Source organism: Hemiscyllium ocellatum, chromosome 50 (genome assembly GCF_020745735.1).
Source record: "Hemiscyllium ocellatum isolate sHemOce1 chromosome 50, sHemOce1.pat.X.cur, whole genome shotgun sequence".
NCBI lineage: Eukaryota > Metazoa > Chordata > Chondrichthyes > Orectolobiformes > Hemiscylliidae > Hemiscyllium > Hemiscyllium ocellatum.
In genome coordinates, this window is record NC_083450.1 from 9,423,666 (window position 1) to 9,441,544 (window position 17,879).

General features: G+C 55.1%; 1 protein-coding gene across 2 annotated transcripts in view; it reads left to right on the plus strand.

Moving 5' to 3' along the window:
- Positions 1–1,541: 1,541 nt before the first annotated feature.
- The window catches only part of LOC132805478 (solute carrier family 25 member 44-like), a 17,770-nt gene continuing 1,432 nt past the window's right edge, over positions 1,542–17,879 (plus strand). Inside the window, exons 1-4 of one of the 2 annotated variants that reach the window (XM_060820576.1) lie at positions 1,542–1,590; positions 11,596–12,344; positions 14,621–14,748; positions 16,153–17,879. The exon at positions 16,153–17,879 is cut by the window's right edge and continues 1,432 nt beyond it. In XM_060820576.1, coding sequence (XP_060676559.1) covers positions 11,738–12,344; positions 14,621–14,748; positions 16,153–16,344 — 927 coding nt within the window. In that variant the 5' untranslated portion in view covers positions 1,542–1,590; positions 11,596–11,737 and the 3' untranslated portion in view covers positions 16,345–17,879. The remainder of the gene's footprint in view (positions 1,591–11,595; positions 12,345–14,620; positions 14,749–16,152) is intronic. The other variant, XM_060820577.1, reaches the window with a different exon arrangement.

The following is a 17,879-nucleotide window of genomic DNA, read 5'->3' on the forward strand; positions in this document are numbered from 1 at the left end:
GTGTTTGGGATAATTTGGGGGCAGTTTTGGTGTGTGGGGTTGTTTGGAGATATGGGAGGAGTGTTGGGATTGGGGGTTGAGTGGACATTTGGGGGAAGTTTTGAAATTGGGAGTTTTGGGATATTTTAAGTGGGTTTAGGGGTGTCTAGAGTGTTTTGGGGGTGTTTAAGAGGTTTTAGGGGTGTTTAGGAAGTTTTGTGGTTGTTTAGAGAGTTTGGGGGGGTTTTAGGGGTGTTTTATGGGTGTTTAGGTAGTTTTAGGGATGTTTAGGGAGTTTCAGGGGTGTTTAGGGGAGTTTTGGGGTGTTTATGGATGTTTAGGGGAGTTTCATGGCTGTTTTGGGGAGTTTGCGGGGGGTTTAAGGGGAGTTTCATGGGAGTTATAGGGGTGTTTTGTGGGAGTTTTAGGGGTGTTTACGGAGTTTTAGGAGAGTTTAGAGAGTTTTGGGGGTGTTTAGGGGAGTTTACAGGGAGTTTAGGGGGTGTTTGGGGAGTTTTAGGGGAGGTTTTGGGGGAGTTTTAGGGGTGTTTAGGGAGTTTAGAGAGTTTTAGGGGAGTTTTAGGGACATTTTGGGGTGTTTAGGGAGGTTTTGGGGTGTTTAGGGGAGTTTCAGGGGTGTTTAGGGAGTTTTCGGGGAGGTTTAGGAGTGTTTAGGGAGTTTAGAGAGTTTTAGGGACGTTTTGGGGATGTTTAGAGGGGTTTCAGGTGTGTTTATGGGAGTTTTAGGGGTGTTTATGGGAGTTTTAGGGGTTTTTAGGGAGTTTTAGGGGTGTTTATGAGAGTATTAGGGGTGTTTATGGGAGTTTCAGGGGTGTTTAGGCGAGCTTTAGGGGTGTTTCGGGAGTTACAGGGGTGTTTAGGGGAGTTTTAGGGGTGTTTCAGGGGTGGTTAGGGAGTTACAGGGGTGTTTAGGGGAGTTTTAGGGGTGATTAGAGAGTTTTAGGGGTGTTTAAGGGAGTTTCAGAGGTGTTTAGGGGAGTTTCAGGGGTGTTTATGGGAATTTAGGGGAATTTTAGGGGAGTTTCAGGGGTGTTTAGGGGTGTATAGGAGGTTTTAGGGGTGTTTAGGGAGTTTTAGGGGTGTTTAGGGAGTTTTAGGCGTGTTTATGGGAGGTTTAGGGGGTTATAGGGGTGTTTAGGGAGTTTCAGGGGTGTTTAGAGAGTTTTAGGGGAGTTTTGGGGTATTTAGGGGTGTTTAGGGGAGTTTATGGGAGTTTTAGGGGTGTTTAGGGGGTTATAGGGGAGTTTGGGGAGTTTATGGGAGTTTTAGGGGAGTTTATGAGAGTTTTAGGGGGTTATAGGGGTGTTTAGGGAGTTTATGGGAGTTTAAGGAGTGTTTGGGGAACTATTGTGGAGTTTAGTTTCGGTTCCAGGGGATTTGCTGGACTTTGAGAGATTTGTGTAATATGATAATTCGGGGGAGGGGCGGGGCTTCCAGGGAAGGGGGTGGGGCTTCACGTGTCCCGGATCTTCCGGGATCTATGTCCCGCCCCGGCGCTGCTGATTGGTCGGGACGCTAGGACCAGGAATCTGATTGGAGCAGGACGACGTCGATCACAAAACCCGGAAACCGCGCACCTGAGGGACACAGGTCAGTGTCTGAGAGGGTCTGAGTATTAATGAGGAGTAACTGGGTTATTACTGTCTGAGAGGGTCTGAGTATTAATGAGGAGTAACAGGGTTAGTACTGTCTGAGAGGGTCTGAGTATTAATGAGGAGTAACAGGGTTAGTACTGTCTGAGAGGGTCTGAGTATTAATGGGGAGTAACTGGGTTAGTACTGTCTGAGAGGGTCTGAGTATTAATGAGGAGTAACTGGACTATTACTGTCTGAGAGAGTCTGAGTATTAATGAGGAGTAACTGGGTTATTACTGTCTGAGAGGGTCTGAGTATTAATGAGGAGTAACTGGGTTATTACTGTCTGAGAGGGTCTGAGTATTAATGAGGAGTAACAGGGTTAGTACTGTCTGAGAGGGTCTGAGTATTAATGAGGAGTAACAGGGTTAGTACTGTCTGAGAGGGACTGAGTATTAATGAGGAGTAACAGGGTTAGTACTGTCTGAGAGGGTCTGAGTATTAATGAGGAGTAACTGGACTATTACTGTCTGAGAGGGTCTGAGTATTAATGAGGAGTAACAGGGTTATTACTGTCTGAGAGGGTCTGAGTATTAATGAGGAGTAACTGAGTTATTACTGTCTGAGAGGGTCTGAATATTAATGAGGAGTGACTGGGTAATTACTGTCTCATTACTGACTGTAAGGGTCAGTGACTGAGAGGGTCTGAGTATTAATGAGGAATAACTGGACTATTACTGTCTGAGAGGGTCTGAGTATTAATGAGGAGTGACTGGGTTATTACTGTCTGAGAGGGTCTGAGTATTAATGAGGAGTAACTGGGTTATTACTGTCTGAGAGGGTCTGAGAATTAATGAGGAGTAACTGGGTAATTACTGTCTCATTACTGACTGTAAGGGTCAGTGACTGAGAGGGTCTGAGTATTTATATGCAAGAATGGGTTATTACAATCAGAGATTGTCTCAGTATTGAGTAATATGAAGTGATTACTGTCAGTGCGTCTGAGTAATAATGAATAACACTAAGTACTGTCTGACAGTGTCAGTGATTGAGTGGGTCTGAGTGTTAATGTGTGACACTGAGTTATTAGTGTCAGAGACAGTTTAACAGAAGGGGCTGTTTCTGTGCTGAACATCTGTGTGACTCCATTAATGTGTAACACTAGTCTGGCACTGGAGGAGAGGGTCTGAGTATTAATGTATGTCGCTGTATAACAGGGGAATGGTACTGGTGGGGACGGGTCTGTCACTGTATAACACTGGGGTACAGTACTGGTGGGGACGGGTCTGTCCCTGTGTAACACTGGGGTACAGTACCGGTGGGGACGGGTCTGTCCCTGTGTAACACTGGGGTACAGTAGTGGTGGGGACGGGTCTGTCCCTGTGTAACACTGGGGTACAGTACAGGTGGGGACAGGTCTGTCCCTGTATAACACTGTGGTACAGAAGTGGTGTGGACGGGTCTGTCCTTGTATAACACTGGGATACAGTACTGGTGGGGACGGGTCTGTCCCTGTATAACACTGGGATACAGTACTGGTGGGGACAGGTCTGTCCCTGTATAACACTGGGGTACAGTACTGGTGGGGAAGGGTCTGTCCCTGTATAACACTGGGGTACAGTACTGGTGGGGAAGGGTCTGTCCCTGTATAACACTGGGGTACAGTACTGGTGTGGACGGGTCTGTCCCTGTATAACACTGGGATACAGTACTGGTGGGGACAGGTCTGTCCCTGTATAACACTGGGGGACAGTACTGGTGGGGATGGGTCTGTCCCTGTATAACACTGGGGTACAGTACTGGTGGGGACGGGTCTGTCCCTGTATAACACTGTGGTACAGTACTGGTGGGGACGGGTCTGTCCCTGTATAACACTGGGGTACAGTACAGGTGGGGACAGGTCTGTCCCTGTATAACACTGGGGGACAGTACTGGTGGGGACGGGTCTGTCCCTGTATAACACTGGGGTACAGTACTGGTGGGGACGGGTCTGTCCCTGTATAACACTGGGGTACAGTACTGGTGGGGACAGGTCTGTCCCTGTATAACACTGGGGGACAGTACTGGTGGGGACGGGTCTGTCCCTGTATAACACTGGGGTACAGAAGTGGTGGGGACAGGTCTGTCCCTGTATAACACTGGGGTACAGTACTGGTGGGGACGGGTCTGTCCCTGTATAACACTGGGGTACAGTACTGGTGGGGACAGGTCTGTCCCTGTATAACACTGGGGTACAGTACTGGTGGGGACGGGACTGTCCCTGTATAACACTGGGGTACAGTACTGGTGGGGACGGGTCTGTCGCTGTATAACACTGGGGTACAGTACTGGTAAGGACTGGTCTGTCCCTGTATAACACTGGGGTACAGTACTGGTGGGGACGGGACTGTCCCTGTATAACACTGGGGTACAGTACTGGTGGTAGATGGGTCTGTCCCTGTATAACACTGGGGTACAGTACTGGTGGGGACGGGTCTGTCGCTGTATAACACTGGGGTACAGTACTGGTAAGGACAGGTCTGTCCCTGTATAACACTGGGGTACAGTACCGGTGGGGGACAGGACTGTCCCTGTATAACACTGGGGTACAGTACTGGTGGGGACGGGTCTGTCCCTGTATAACACTGGGGTACAGTACCGGTGGGGGACAGGACTGTCCCTGTATAACACTGGGGTACAGTACTGGTGGTAGATGGGTCTGTCCCTGTATAACACTGGGGTACAGTACTGGTGGGGACGGGTCTGTTCCTGTATAACACTGGGGTACAGTACTGGTGGGGACAGGGTCTGTCCCTGTATAACACTGGGGTACAGTACTGGTGGGGACGGGTCTGTCCCTGTATAACACTGGGGTACAGTACCGGTGGGGGACAGGACTGTCCCTGTATAACACTGGGGTACAGTACTGGTGGTAGATGGGTCTGTCCCTGTATAACACTGGGGTACAGTACTGGTGGGTACGGGACTGTCCCTGTATAACACTGGGGTACAGTACTGGTGGGGACGGGTCTGTCGCTGTATAACACTGGGGTACAGTACTGGTGGGGACGGGTCTGTCGCTGTATAACACTGGGGTACAGTACTGGTGGGGACAGGTCTGTCGCTGTATAACACTGGGGTACAGTACTGGTGGGGACGGGACTGTCCCTGTATAACACTGGGGTACAGTACTGGTGGGGACGGGTCTGTCCCTGTATGACACTGGGGTACAGTACTGGTGGGGACGGGACTGTCCCTGTATAACCCTGGGGTACAGTACTGGTGGGGACGGGTCTGTCCCTGTATAACACTGGGGTACAGAACTGGTGGGGACAGGTCTGTCCCTGTATGACACTGGGGTACAGTACTGGTGGGGACGGGTCTGTCCCTGTATGACACTGGGGTACAGTACTGGTGGGGACGGGACTGTCCCTGTATAACACTGGGGTACAGTACTGGTGGGGACGGGACTGTCCCTGTATAACACTGGGGTACAGTACTGGTGGGGACGGGTCTGTCCCTGTATAACCCTGGGGGTGCCATGCCTTGTGTCTGTCCTCTGTGTGTTTTTGCCTCCTCCTGTTCCTTGCGTTCCCCACTTGAGGGAGCCTTCCCCCCCGTCTTGTTCCTCATCCCAGCCTTCGATGTAAGTTGTGGTTTGAATGTTCCCACTGCCTTTCTCTGGAGTCCTTTCCCAGTTGGGTGTGGCTGCACACATTTCCGAGAATATCTTGTTTTTAAACTCTCTGTGTTTTCCCAGTGCCTCTTGCTCCTGTGTACGCGGTGCCCACAAATTGCGGGTGGTGTGTTTTCCCCCCATCTGAGCTTGGCTTTTGTACCCCGTGTTTACGTTTCTGTTCCAATCTTCGAGAGAGAGAGAGAGAGAGAGAGAAATCCTCGTCCATCCCTTGCTGTTTTATTTTCTCACGTGTGTCATAATGTTTTACGGCTTTTGCGCTCGGAGTTTTTGTTTTTGTCTTGTGTCTGGACTTTAATTTTCCAACCTATTAAAGTGCAGTTTCTCCCCAAATGGGTGACCTGATGCGTAGTTCTGTGGTAGGTCCCTTGTCGATTATTTCCCCTTTCCCGTGGCTCTGTCGCGTTCTCCCGTATTGCGTCACTGCCCTCCTCACTCCCGACCCTCCGCACCCACCGTACTTTGGGGCTTCCTGCGAGATTCCGAAGTGTATTCTTGAGGACACCATAGAATCATTGTCCACACTGACCCTACGAAGAGTAACCCACCCAGACCCATTCCCCTCCCCTACCCTTCGTTTAACCCTGACTGAAGCACCTCACCCACACATCCCTGGACACTATGGGACAATTTAGCATGGCCAACCCACCCTAACCTGCACATCCCTGGGCACTATGGGACAATTTAGCATGGCCAACCCACCCTAACCTGCACATCCCTGGGCACTAGGGGACAATTTAGCATGGCCAATCCACCCTAACCTGCACATCCCTGGGCACCACAGGACAATTTAGCATGGCCAATCCACCCTAACCTGCACATCCCTGGGCACCACAGGACAATTTAGCATGGCCAACCCACCCTAACCTGCACATCCCTGGGCACTATGGGACAATTTAGCATGGCCAACCCACCCTAACCTGCACATCCCTGGACACTATGGGACAATTTAGCATGGCCAATCCACCCTAACCTGCACATCCCTGTGCACTATGGGACAATTTAGCATGGCCAATCCACCCTAACCTGCACATCCCTGGACACTATGGGACAATTTAGCATGGCCAACCCACCCTAACCTGTACAACCCTGTGCACTATGGGACAATTTAGCATGGCCAATCCACCCTAACCTGCACATCCCTGGACACTATGGGACAATTTAGCATGGCCAATCCACCCTAACCTGCACATCCCTGGACACTATGGGACAATTTAGCATGGCCAATCCACCCTAACCTGCACATCCCTGGACACTATGGGACAATTTAGCATGGCCAACCCACCCTAACCTGTACAACCCTGGGCACTATGGGACAATTTAGCATGGCCAACCCACCCTAACCTGCACATCGCTGGGCACTATGGGACAATTTAGCATGGCCAATCCACCCTAACCTGAAATAGCCGTGGAATCTGAATTTTTAAACGGTCTATAAGTTGGAGGGAGACGGAATCCTGATCACCGAAGATTGTCAGAGAGATGTCAGGGTCTGAGAGTCACCCAGCTCCCTTAGCCCCGGCCAGTCCACGCCCACCATAACCCCAAACTTCACTCGTCCCACCTGTCTGATCCATATCCCCCCAAACCCTTCCTACTCAATCTACTTCTCCCCATGTCTTTTATAAATTGTGACTGTGCCTGGATCCAGTGTGGTAGAACCCAGAAACAGACCCTTCGGCCCAACCCGTCCATGCCGGCCCAGATATCCCAACCCAATCTAGTCCCACCTGCCAGCACCCGGCCCATATCCCTCCAAACCCTTCCTATTCATCTCCCCATCCCAATGCCTCTTAAATGTTGCAATTGTACCAGCCCCCACCACTTCCTCTGGCAGCTCATTCCACACACGCACCACCCTCTGGGGGAAAAAAATTGTTTTTTCGGTCCCTTTTAAATCTTTCCCCTCTCACCCTAAACCTCTAGTTCTGGACTCCCCCGACCCCCATGCCCCTCATGATTTTATAAACCTCTGTAAGGTCACCCCTCAGTCTCAGGGAAAACAGCCCCAGCCTGTTCAGCCTCTCCCTGTAGCTCAGACCCTCCAACCCTGGCAACATCCTTGTAAATCTTTTCTGAACCCTTTCAAGTTTCACAACATCTTTCCGATAGGAAGGAGACCAGAATTGCACCCAATATTCCAACAGCGGCCCTAACCAATGTCCTGTACAGCCGCAACATGACCTCCCAACTCCTGTACTCAATACTCTGACCAATAAAGGAAAGCATACCAAACACCGCCTTCACTATCCTATCTACCTGCGACTCCACTTTCAAGGAGCTATGAACCTGCACTCCAAGGTCTCTTTGTTCAGCAACACTCCCTAGGACCTTACCATTAAGTGTATAAGTCCTGCTAAGATTTGCTTTCCCAAAATGCAGCACCTCGCATTTATCTCAATTAAACTCCATCTGCCACTTCTCAGCCCATTGGCCCATCTGGTCCAGATCCTGTTGTAATCTGAGGGAACCCTCTTCGCTGTCCACTACACCTCCAATTTTGGTGTCATCTGCAAACTTACTAACTGTACCTCTTATGCTCACATCCAAATCATTTATGTAAATGACAAAAAGTAGAGGGCCCAGCACCGATCCTTGTAGCACTCCACTGGTCACAGGCCTCCAGTCTGAAAAACAACCCTCCACCACCACCCTCTGTCTCCTACCTTTGAGCCAGTTCTGTATCCAAATGGCGAGTTCTCCCTGTATTCCATGAGATCTAACCTTGTTAACCAGTCTCCCATGGGGAACCTTGTCGAACGCCTCACTGAAGTCCATATAGATCACATCTACTGCTCTGCCCTCATCAATCCTCTTTGTTACTTCTTCAAAAAACTCAATCAAGTTTGTGAGACATGATTTCCCACGCACAAAGCCATGTTGACTATCCCGAATCAGTCCTTACCTTTCCAAATACCTGTACATCCTGTCCCTCAGGATTCCCTCCAACAACTTGCCCACCACCGAGGTCAGGCTCGCTGGTCTGTAGTTCCCTGGCTTGTCCTTACCACCCTTCTTAAACAGTGGCACCACGTTTGCCAACCTCCAGTCTTCCGGCACCTCACCTGTGACTATCGATAATTTTTCACTCTTAAGTTTGTTTCACACGCAAGCTGCTCTCTGTTTTAAAATCAAAATGACTCCTCACGCCTTTTTAAAAATCTGTCTCTTCCTACTTTAATAAATGTGCCTCCCGGCCTTGAAATCTCCCTACCTCGAGGAGAGACCACTACCATTCACCCTGTCCAAGCCCCTTCATGATTTTTTACAAACCTCTGCGTCAGCCTCCGACACTCCAGGGGGAGAAGTCCCAGTCTATCCTTAGAACTCAAACCTTCCCGGTAAACCTGACCCCCCCCCTCTCCAGCGTAATACTCTCTGTAACAGGATGAGCAGAACGGGACATACCCTTCCCCAGCAGTGGCCTCACCAATGTCCTGCATAACCTCAACATGGCGGCCTGACTCTTCACTGAAGCGCTGAACACTTTCGTAACCGTCCAACTTCACAGAATTACGCCCCCTGAACCCCGAGGTCTCTCTCTGTTCTGTCACACTACCCAAGGCCCTGGCTTAATTTGTATACGTTTTGCCCTGGTTTGTTTACCCAGAATGCAGCACTTCCCCTTTCCCCAAATCCGACTCCACCCTCGGGTCGCTCCTCAGCCCAACCGCACCGTCCTCTGGGAAATCCTTCCATCTTGGCCGTCCGGTCGTCAACGTCATCACCTACAATCCAACAAAAAAGAGGGGTCCAGGCCTGACCCCTGAGGGACACCTCCGGTCCGGAAAGCGGCCGGTCCGGAAAGCGGCCGCTCCGCCCATCGCCGTTTCCTGTGCACGGTAGTTGTGTCCGTCAGCCTGCTACCCTGAGGATCTGAAATAGCCCCAGCCACTGGTCACCCTTTTACTTGCCATGTAGCCGGCCAGCTCAGTCGTAGCATGGAAACCAGGCCCTTCGGCCCAGCCCCAGTCCGTGCTGGCCCAGATATCCCAGCCTCAGCAGCCAGCCCCCCGGCCCATGTCCCGTCCCAACCCCCTTCCTTATTCATGTGGCCGTCTGGATTGTACCAGCCTCCGCCGCATCTTAACACGAGGGGGGTCATAGTTTTAAGCTGGTCGGGGGATAGTATAGAGGGGGATGTCAGGGGTGGGTTCTTTACACAGCATGGAATGCGTTGCCAGCAGCAGTTGTGGAGGCTGGGTCATTGGGGACATTTAAGAGACTCCTGGACGTACATATGGTCACAGACATTTGAGGGTGCGTTCACGAGGAGCAGTGGTCGGCACAACATGATGGGCTGAAGGGCCTGTTCTGTTCTATCCTCTGGCAGCTCATTCCACACACCCTCTGTGTGAAAAAATTGCCCCCTTAGCTCTCTTGTATATCTTTCCCCTCTCACCCTAAACCTAGGCCCCTCTAGTTCTGGACTCCCCCACCCCAGGGGGAAAAAACTTGGCCTATTTACCCTATCCACGCCCCCTCATGGTTTTATAAACCTCTATAAATACTCCTCAGCCTCCGACGCTCCAGGGAAAACAGCCCCGGCCTGTTCAGCCTCTCCCTGTCGCTCCAACCCTGGCAACATCCTTGTCAATCTTTCCTGAACCCTTTCCCAACATCTTTCCGATAGGAAGGAGACCAGAATTGCACGCGATATTCCAACAGCGGCCCTAACCAATGTCCTGTACAGCCACAACATGACCTCCCAACTCCTGTACTCAATACTCTGACCAATGAAGGAAAGCATACCAAACACCGCCTTCACTATCCTATCTACCGCGAGTATATTCTCCTAGGTTTTTGTGTGTGTGCGCCAGTGCTAGGTACAATGAAAAACTCCCAGGTAAAAATAATTATATGAACATTTCCACTCCCAGAAAATGTGCCCATCTCATGGCAATATTGGACTGAATTGACCTCCTCGCACCGAACTTTCCCGGTCAGTTACTGTGCGGAACCTCGTAACTCAAGTCCGAGTTCGCAAAGTCGACCGCTCTGCCCCTCATCAATCTTCCTGTTTGCTTTCTCAAACAAATCTTTTGGAAAAAAAGCAATCGCTTTCACGCCTCTTGTCGAGTTCGGGTTAAAATCAGGTCAGCCACGACGTCGTTGAGTGAACGTAGAACAGTCCAGCACAGAACCGGCCCTTCGGCCCATCATGTTGGGCCGAACATTTGTCCTAGCTTGAGCGCCTACCCAATTGCCGCTTAAAGGTCACCAATGATTCTGCCTCTGCCACTCCCACAGGCCGCACCCCTGACCTCCCACCCTTCACCTTAAATTTAGGCCCCCCTTTGTAACACTCTGTTGTACCCGAGGGAAAAAGTCTCTGACTGTCTACTCTATCTATTCCCCTGATCATCTTATAAACCCCTATCAAGTCACCCCTCATCCTTCCAATGAGAAAAGGCCTAGCACTCTCAGCCTATCCTAGTACGGCCTATTCTCCATCCCGGGCAACGGCCTGGTAAATCTCCTCTCCAAAGCTTCCACATCTTCCCGAAAGTAAGGACCCGACGAAAATTGCAGACGCCGGAATCCAAGGGGAGACGTGAGAGGAGCAGGAGAGTTCGACGTTTCAGCCCTTTGCTGGTGAAGGGCTTTTGCCCGAAGTGACGGTTTCCGGCCCCCGCGCTCTCTCTCTCTCTCGGCTCTGACCTTTAACCTCCGCTGTCCCTCGCTTTCCCCCTGCCCCTGGGCTATTTCAGAAACCGAACCTCGCGTTAGTATTTGGCGGACAAAACTAAAAAAAACGAGCAGGGGGGGCACACAATGGGCAGGAGACGGCGATGGGCCGAGGGGCTGTACCTTCAGGTGGGGCGCAGGGATGGGGCCAGGGTCCGCCTCCGTTATAGAGATCAGTGATTTGGACGAGAATTAACGCGAACACGTTACCGAGCCGGTACCAAGCCCGGCAGAGTCAGGGGGTGGAGGGGCCGAGGGGTCACCCTGTGTAAGGAGGCTGCCTGGCGTGCTGTGTTCTCCCAGCCGTTTGTGATGCTGTCCCCCCAGGCTAGAGGGGCCAAATGGCTGCCTTTCCTCCCTACATTCGAACGGTGCCGGCTGGCTTTGAGCTGAACCCGTCAACCCCCATGTCAGATAGTGTTAGGCCCTGTCTTCCCCGTGTGTGTGTGTGTGTGTGCGCGCGGCCCTGTCTTCCATGTTCAGCCTTAACCTTGCCCTCCTGTCATGTCTCTCCCCCCCCCGGCCATGCCTGCCCCACCCCTCCAAGAGTAAATAACCCCCCCCCAGCCGGCCCACGGGCGCTCCCTGGATTGTGATAGCGCCGGAACCGTCCCTCTGACCAGCTTCTCTGAGTTAAGTCGGCCTTCTCTCTGGCAGGTTACGCCGTTGGATCTGCTGCGGTGTGGGGGCAGGCTGGATTCTGTGAGGAGCCCTGGGTAGGGGTGGGGTGGTGTGTGGGGCAGCGGCTCGTGTCCCCCCCTCCCTGGGAACGCCACCCCCACCCCCTCCCCCCCACCCAATGGACGACAAGAGGAAGATCCCGATCATCGAGTGGCAGGACTTGGACAAGGGGAAGTTTTACGCCCTCGGGCTGGTGATGACTATGGCCATTCGGGTCAGCGTCTACCCCTTCACCCTGATCCGCACCCGCCTGCAGGTGCAGCGCGGCGCCAGCCTGTACGCGGGCACCTTCGACGCCTTCGCGAAGATCCTGCGAGCCGAGGGCGTGCCCGGCCTGTACCGGGGCTTCCTGGTCAACAGCCTCACCCTGGCCTCAGGCCAGTGCTACGTCACCACCTACGAGCTGACCCGGCAGTACGCGGCGCGCCACACCGACAGCAATGCGGTCAAGTCGGTGATGGCGGGGGGAGCCGCCTCGCTGGTGGCGCAGAGCCTCACGGTGCCCATCGATGTCCTCTCGCAGCACCTGATGGTGCAGGGGCAGGCCCTGGGCCGCTTCCGGGACGCGGCGCCCACCGGCCGGGGGATGGGCCGGGCCAAGGAGGTGGTGGTCCAGATCCTGCGGCTGGACGGCGCGCGGGGCTTCTACCGGGGCTACGCCGCCTCGCTGCTCACCTACATCCCCAACAGCGCCCTGTGGTGGCCGTTCTACCACCTGTACACAGGTGGGTACTATCCCAACTCCCCACCCCACCCTCCTCCTCCTCCGCACCCTGTAACCCTCCCTGTTCGCCACCCCCACCCACCGTGACTGCCCGCCCTCATTCTTCATTCGTCCCCCACCCCCCCAGTGTTTATCCCATCCTAGTTAACCCTCCCCCCCTCATGATCCCAGAGTCTCTCTCTCTCGGGGTCTCTCCCCCCAGTTACCCCTCCCCCTCGTGATCCCAGAGTCTCTCTCTCTCGGGGTCTCTCCCCCCAGTTACCCCTCCCCCTCGTGATCCCAGAGTCTCTCTCTCTCGGGGTCTCTCCCCCCAGTTACCCCTCCCCCTCGTGATCCCAGAGTCTCTCTCTCGGGGTCTCTTTCCCCCCCCCCCCCCAGTTACCCCTCCCCCTCGTGATCCAAGAGTCTCTCTCTCTCTCGGGGTCTCTCCCCCCAGTTACCCCTCCCCCTCGTGATCCCAGAGTCTCTCTCTCTCTCGGGGTCTCTCCCCCCAGTTACCCCTCCCCTCGTGATCCGAGAGTCTCTCTCGGGGTATCTCCTCCCAGTTATCCCCCCTCTGTGATCCGAGAGCTACAGGGAGAGGCTGAACAGATAGGGGGTGCTTGGGTCGGGTGTGTCCCTGTATAACACTGGGGTACAGTACTGGTGGGGACGGGTGTGTCCCTGTATGACACTGGGGTACAGTACTGGTGGGGACGGGTCTGTCCCTGTATAACACTGGGGTACAGTACTGGTGGGGACGGGTCTGTCCCTGTATAACACTGGGGTACAGTACTGGTGGGGACGGGTCTGTCCCTGTATAACACTGGGGTACAGTACTGGTGGGGACGGGTCTGTCCCTGTATAACACTGGGGTACAGTACTGGTGGAGACGGGTGTGTCCCTGTATAACACTGGGGTACAGTACTGGTGGGGACGGGTCTGTCCCTGTACAACACTGGGGTACAGTACTGGTGGGGACGGGTCTGTCCCTGTATAACACTGGGGTACAGTACTGGTGGGGACGGGTCTGTCCCTGTATAACACTGGGGTACAGTACTGGTGGGGACGGGTCTGTCCCTGTATAACACTGGGGTACAGTACTGGTGGGGACGGGTGTGTCCCTGTATAACACTGGGGTACAGTACTGGTGGGGATGGGTCTGTCCCTGTACAACACTGGGGTACAGTACTGGTGGGGACGGGTCTGTCCCTGTACAACACTGGGGTACAGTACTGGTGGGGACGGGTCTGTCCCTGTACAACACTGGGGTACAGTACTGGTGGGGACGGGTCTGTCCCTGTATAACACTGGGGTACAGTACTGGTGGGGACGGGTCTGTCCCTGTACAACACTGGGGTACAGTACTGGTGGGGACGGGTCTGTCCCTGTACAACACTGGGGTACAGTACTGGTGGGGACGGGTCTGTCCCTGTACAACACTGGGGTACAGTACTGGTGGGGACGGGTCTGTCCCTGTATAACACTGGGGTACAGTACTGGCGGGGACGGGTCTGTCCCTGTATAACACTGGGTACAGTACTGGCGGGGACGGGTCTGTCCCTGTATAACACTGGGGTACAGTACTGGCGGGGACGGGTCTGTCCCTGTACAACACTGGGGTACAGTACTGGTGGGGACGGGTCTGTCCCTGTATAACACTGGGGTACAGTACTGGTGGGGACAGGTCTGTCTCTGTATAACACTGGGGTACAGTACTGGTGGGGACGGGTCTGTCCCTGTATAACACTGGGGTACAGTACTGGTGGGGACGGGTCTGTCCCTGTATAACACTGGGGTACAGTACTGGTGGGAACGGGTCTGTCCCTGTATAACACTGGGGTACAGTACTGGTGGGGACGGTCTGTCCCTGTATAACACTGGGGTGCAGTACTGGTGTGGACGGGTCTGTCCCTGTATAACACTGGGGTACAGTACTGGTGGGGACGGGTCTGTCACTGTATAACACTGGGGTACAGTACTGGTGGGGACGGGTCTGTCACTGTATAACACTGGGGTACAGTACTGGTGGGGACGGGTCTGTCCCTGTATAACACTGGGTACAGTACAGGTGGGGACAGGTCTGTCCCTGTATAACACTGGGGTACAGTACTGGTGGGGACGGGTCTGTCCCTGTATAACACTGGGGTACAGTACAGGTGGGGACAGGTCTGTCCCTGTATAACACTGGGGTACAGTACTGGTGGGGACGGCTCTGTCGGTGTGTGACCGCGCTGTGCTGTTGTTTGTTGAGCTGCGGTTTTCCTGAGTGTTCCCGTTTCTGTCCTGTGTGTGTAGAGCAGCTTTCCTACGTGACTCCCAGTTTCTGTCCCCACCTCCTGGTTCAGGCTGTAGCTGGGCCCATGGCAGCTGCAACATCCTCCACTCTCACCAACCCCATGGACGTTATCCGCGCCCGAGTTCAGGTAAGGCCGTGTCACACGCTGTCTGTGTGTGTGTCCGCCCCTCCCTCAGCGCTGACCCTCCCTCCGCGCTGACCCTCCCTCCGCGCTGACCCTCCCTCCGCGCTGACCCTCCCTCAGCGCTGACCCTCCCTCAGCGCTGACCCTCCCTCCGCGCTGACCCTCCCTCAGCGCTGACCCTCCCTCAGCGCTGACCCTCCCTCCGCGCTGACCCTCCCACAGCACTGACCCTCCCACAGCGCTGACCCTCCCACAGCGCTGACCCTCCCTCAGCGCTGACCCTCCCTCAGCGCTGACCCTCCCTCAGCGCTGACCCTCCCACAGCGCTGACCCTTCCTCACCGCTGACCCTCCCTCACCGCTGACCCTCCCTCAGCACCGACCCTCCCTCAGCACCGACCCTCCCTCAGCGCCGACCCTCCCACAGCGCTGACCCTCCCTCAGCACTGACCCTCCCTCAGCACTGACCCTCCCTCAGCACCGACCCTCCCTCAGCACCGACCTTCCCTCACCACCGACCCTCCCACAGCGCTGACCCTCCCTCAGCACCGACCCTCCAACTGTGCCCTCTCCCTCTCTCTGACTGTGCCCGCTCCCTCCCTCTCCGACTGTGCCCCGCTCCCTCCGACTGTGCCCCCTCCCCCTCCGACTTTGCCCCCTCCCCCTGTGCCCTCTCCCCCTGTGCCCTCTCCCCCTCCGCCCTCTCCCCCTCCGCCCTCTCCCCCTCCGACTGTGCCCTCTCCCCCTCCGACTTTGCCCCCTCCCCCTGTGCCCTCTCCCCCTCCGCCCTCTCCCCCTCCGCCCTCTCCCCCTCCGACTGTGCCCTCTCCCCCTCCGACTGAGCCCTCTCCCCCTCCGACTGTGCCCGCTCCCTCCGACTGTGCCCTATCCCTCGGACTGTGCCCTCTCCCTCCGACTGTGCCCGCTCCCTCTCCGACTGTGCCCGCTCCCTCTCCGACTGTGCCCGCTCCCTCCAACTGTGCCCGCTCCCTCCCTCTCCGACTGTGCCCCCTCCCCCTCCGACTTTGCCCCCTCCCCCTGTGCCCTCTCCCCCTCCGACTGTGCCCTCTCCTCCTCTGACTGTGCCCTCCCCCTCCCTCTCTGACTGTGCCCGCTCCCTCCCTCTCCGACTGTGCCCGCTCCCTCTCCGACTGTGCCCGCTTCATCCCTCTCCGACTGTGCCCTTCCCCCTCCGTCTGTGCCCCCTCCCCCTCCGACTTTGCCCCCTCCCCCTGTGCCCTCTCCCCCTCCGACTGTGCCCTCTCCTCCTCTGACTGTGCCCTCCCCCTCCCTCTCTGACTGTGCCCGCTCCCTCCCTCTCCGACTGTGCCCTCTCCCTCCGACTGTGCCCGCTCCCTCTCCGACTGTGCCCGCTCCCTCACCGTTGTGGTTGTTGTTGTTGTTCCAGGTGGGCGGTTGCCGCTCGATGGCGCAGACCTTCAGGGAGCTGATGCAGGAGGAGGGGGCCTGGGGCCTGAGTAAGGGCCTTTCTGCCCGCATCCTCTCTGCCACCCCGTCCGCGCTCTGCATCGTGGTGGGCTACGAGACCCTGAAGAAGCTGAGCCTGCGCCCGGAGCTGGTGGATTCCCGGCACTGGTAGCCCGCGGGCAGCGAGGGGGGGGGCGACGTGAAGGACATTTCGGGGACTTTGCCCCGTGCCCGGGTCCCCCACCCCCCTGCCCTCCCCTCCCCCCGGCTTCGAAGTGCCCGCGATGGTGAATGAGCTGCGATGGTACAGCTGTAACTCCTACCCCCAGCCCCCTCCCCAACACCCCCCAGGACGCCTGACACTGGGAGGGAGGGAGGGAGGGACTGAGTCTTCCTGGTGAACCACCGTCTCCCCCCTCCCTCCCTCCCCTCACCAAGGGGGGCGACTCTGAGGGAGGGTGGGTCATAGGGACTGTGCTGAAACAGGGCCCAGGGGAACCCTGCCACACCAGCCTCCTGCCGTAAACACTGCTCAGGCCCAGGAGGACAGGCAGCCGGGAGGTACCGGGCTGGGGAGGCATCAGCCTGGCTCCTGCCAGTACCCAGTGACTGTGTTTGTGGGGGAGGGGGCGGTCAGACACACGGGGAGAGTCGGTCATCAACAGGGGTGACCGGACATTGCAATGGACGGAGAGTTTACCCGACATTGACTGTGTGTCTGAGAGAGAGAGAGAGAGAGAGAGACTGTGTGTGTGTCTGAGAGAGAGAGAGAGAGAGACTGTGTGTGTGTCTGAGAGAGAGAGAGAGAGAGAGAGAGAGACTGTGTGTGTGTGTCTGAGAGAGAGAGAGAGAGAGAGAGACTGTGTGTGTGTCTGAGAGAGAGAGAGAGAGAGAGAGACTGTGTGTGTGTCTGAGAGAGAGAGAGAGAGAGACTGTGTGTGTGTCTGAGAGAGAGAGAGAGAGAGAGAGAGAGACTGTGTGTGTGTGTCTGAGAGAGAGAGAGAGAGAGAGAGACTGTGTGTGTGTGTGTCTGAGAGAGAGAGAGAGAGAGACTGTGTGTGTGTGTCTGAGAGAGAGAGAGAGAGACTGTGTGTGTGTCTGAGAGAGAGAGAGAGAGACTGTGTGTGTGTGTCTGAGAGAGAGAGAGAGAGACTGTGTGTGTGTCTGAGAGAGAGAGAGAGAGAGACTGTGTGTGTGTGTCTGAGAGAGAGAGAGAGAGAGACTGTGTGTGTGTGTCTGAGAGAGAGAGAGAGAGACTGTGTGTGTGTCTGAGAGAGAGAGAGAGAGAGAGAGACTGTGTGTGTGTCTGAGAGAGAGAGAGAGAGAGAGAGACTGTGTGTGTGTCTGAGAGAGAGAGAGAGAGAGAGAGAGAGACAGTGTGTGTGTGTCTGAGAGAGAGAGAGAGAGACTGTGTGTGTGTGTCTGAGAGAGAGAGAGAGAGAGAGAGAGACAGTGTGTGTGTGTCTGAGAGAGAGAGAGAGACTGTGTGTGTGTGTCTGAGAGAGAGAGAGAGACTGTGTGTGTCTGAGAGAGAGAGAGAGAGAGACTGTGTGTGTGTGTCTGAGAGAGAGAGAGAGAGAGACTGTGTGTGTGTGTCTGAGAGAGAGAGAGACTGTGTGTGTGTGTCTGAGAGAGAGACTGTGTGTGTGTGTCTGAGAGAGAGAGAGAGAGAGAGAGACTGTGTGTGTGTGTCTGAGAGAGAGAGAG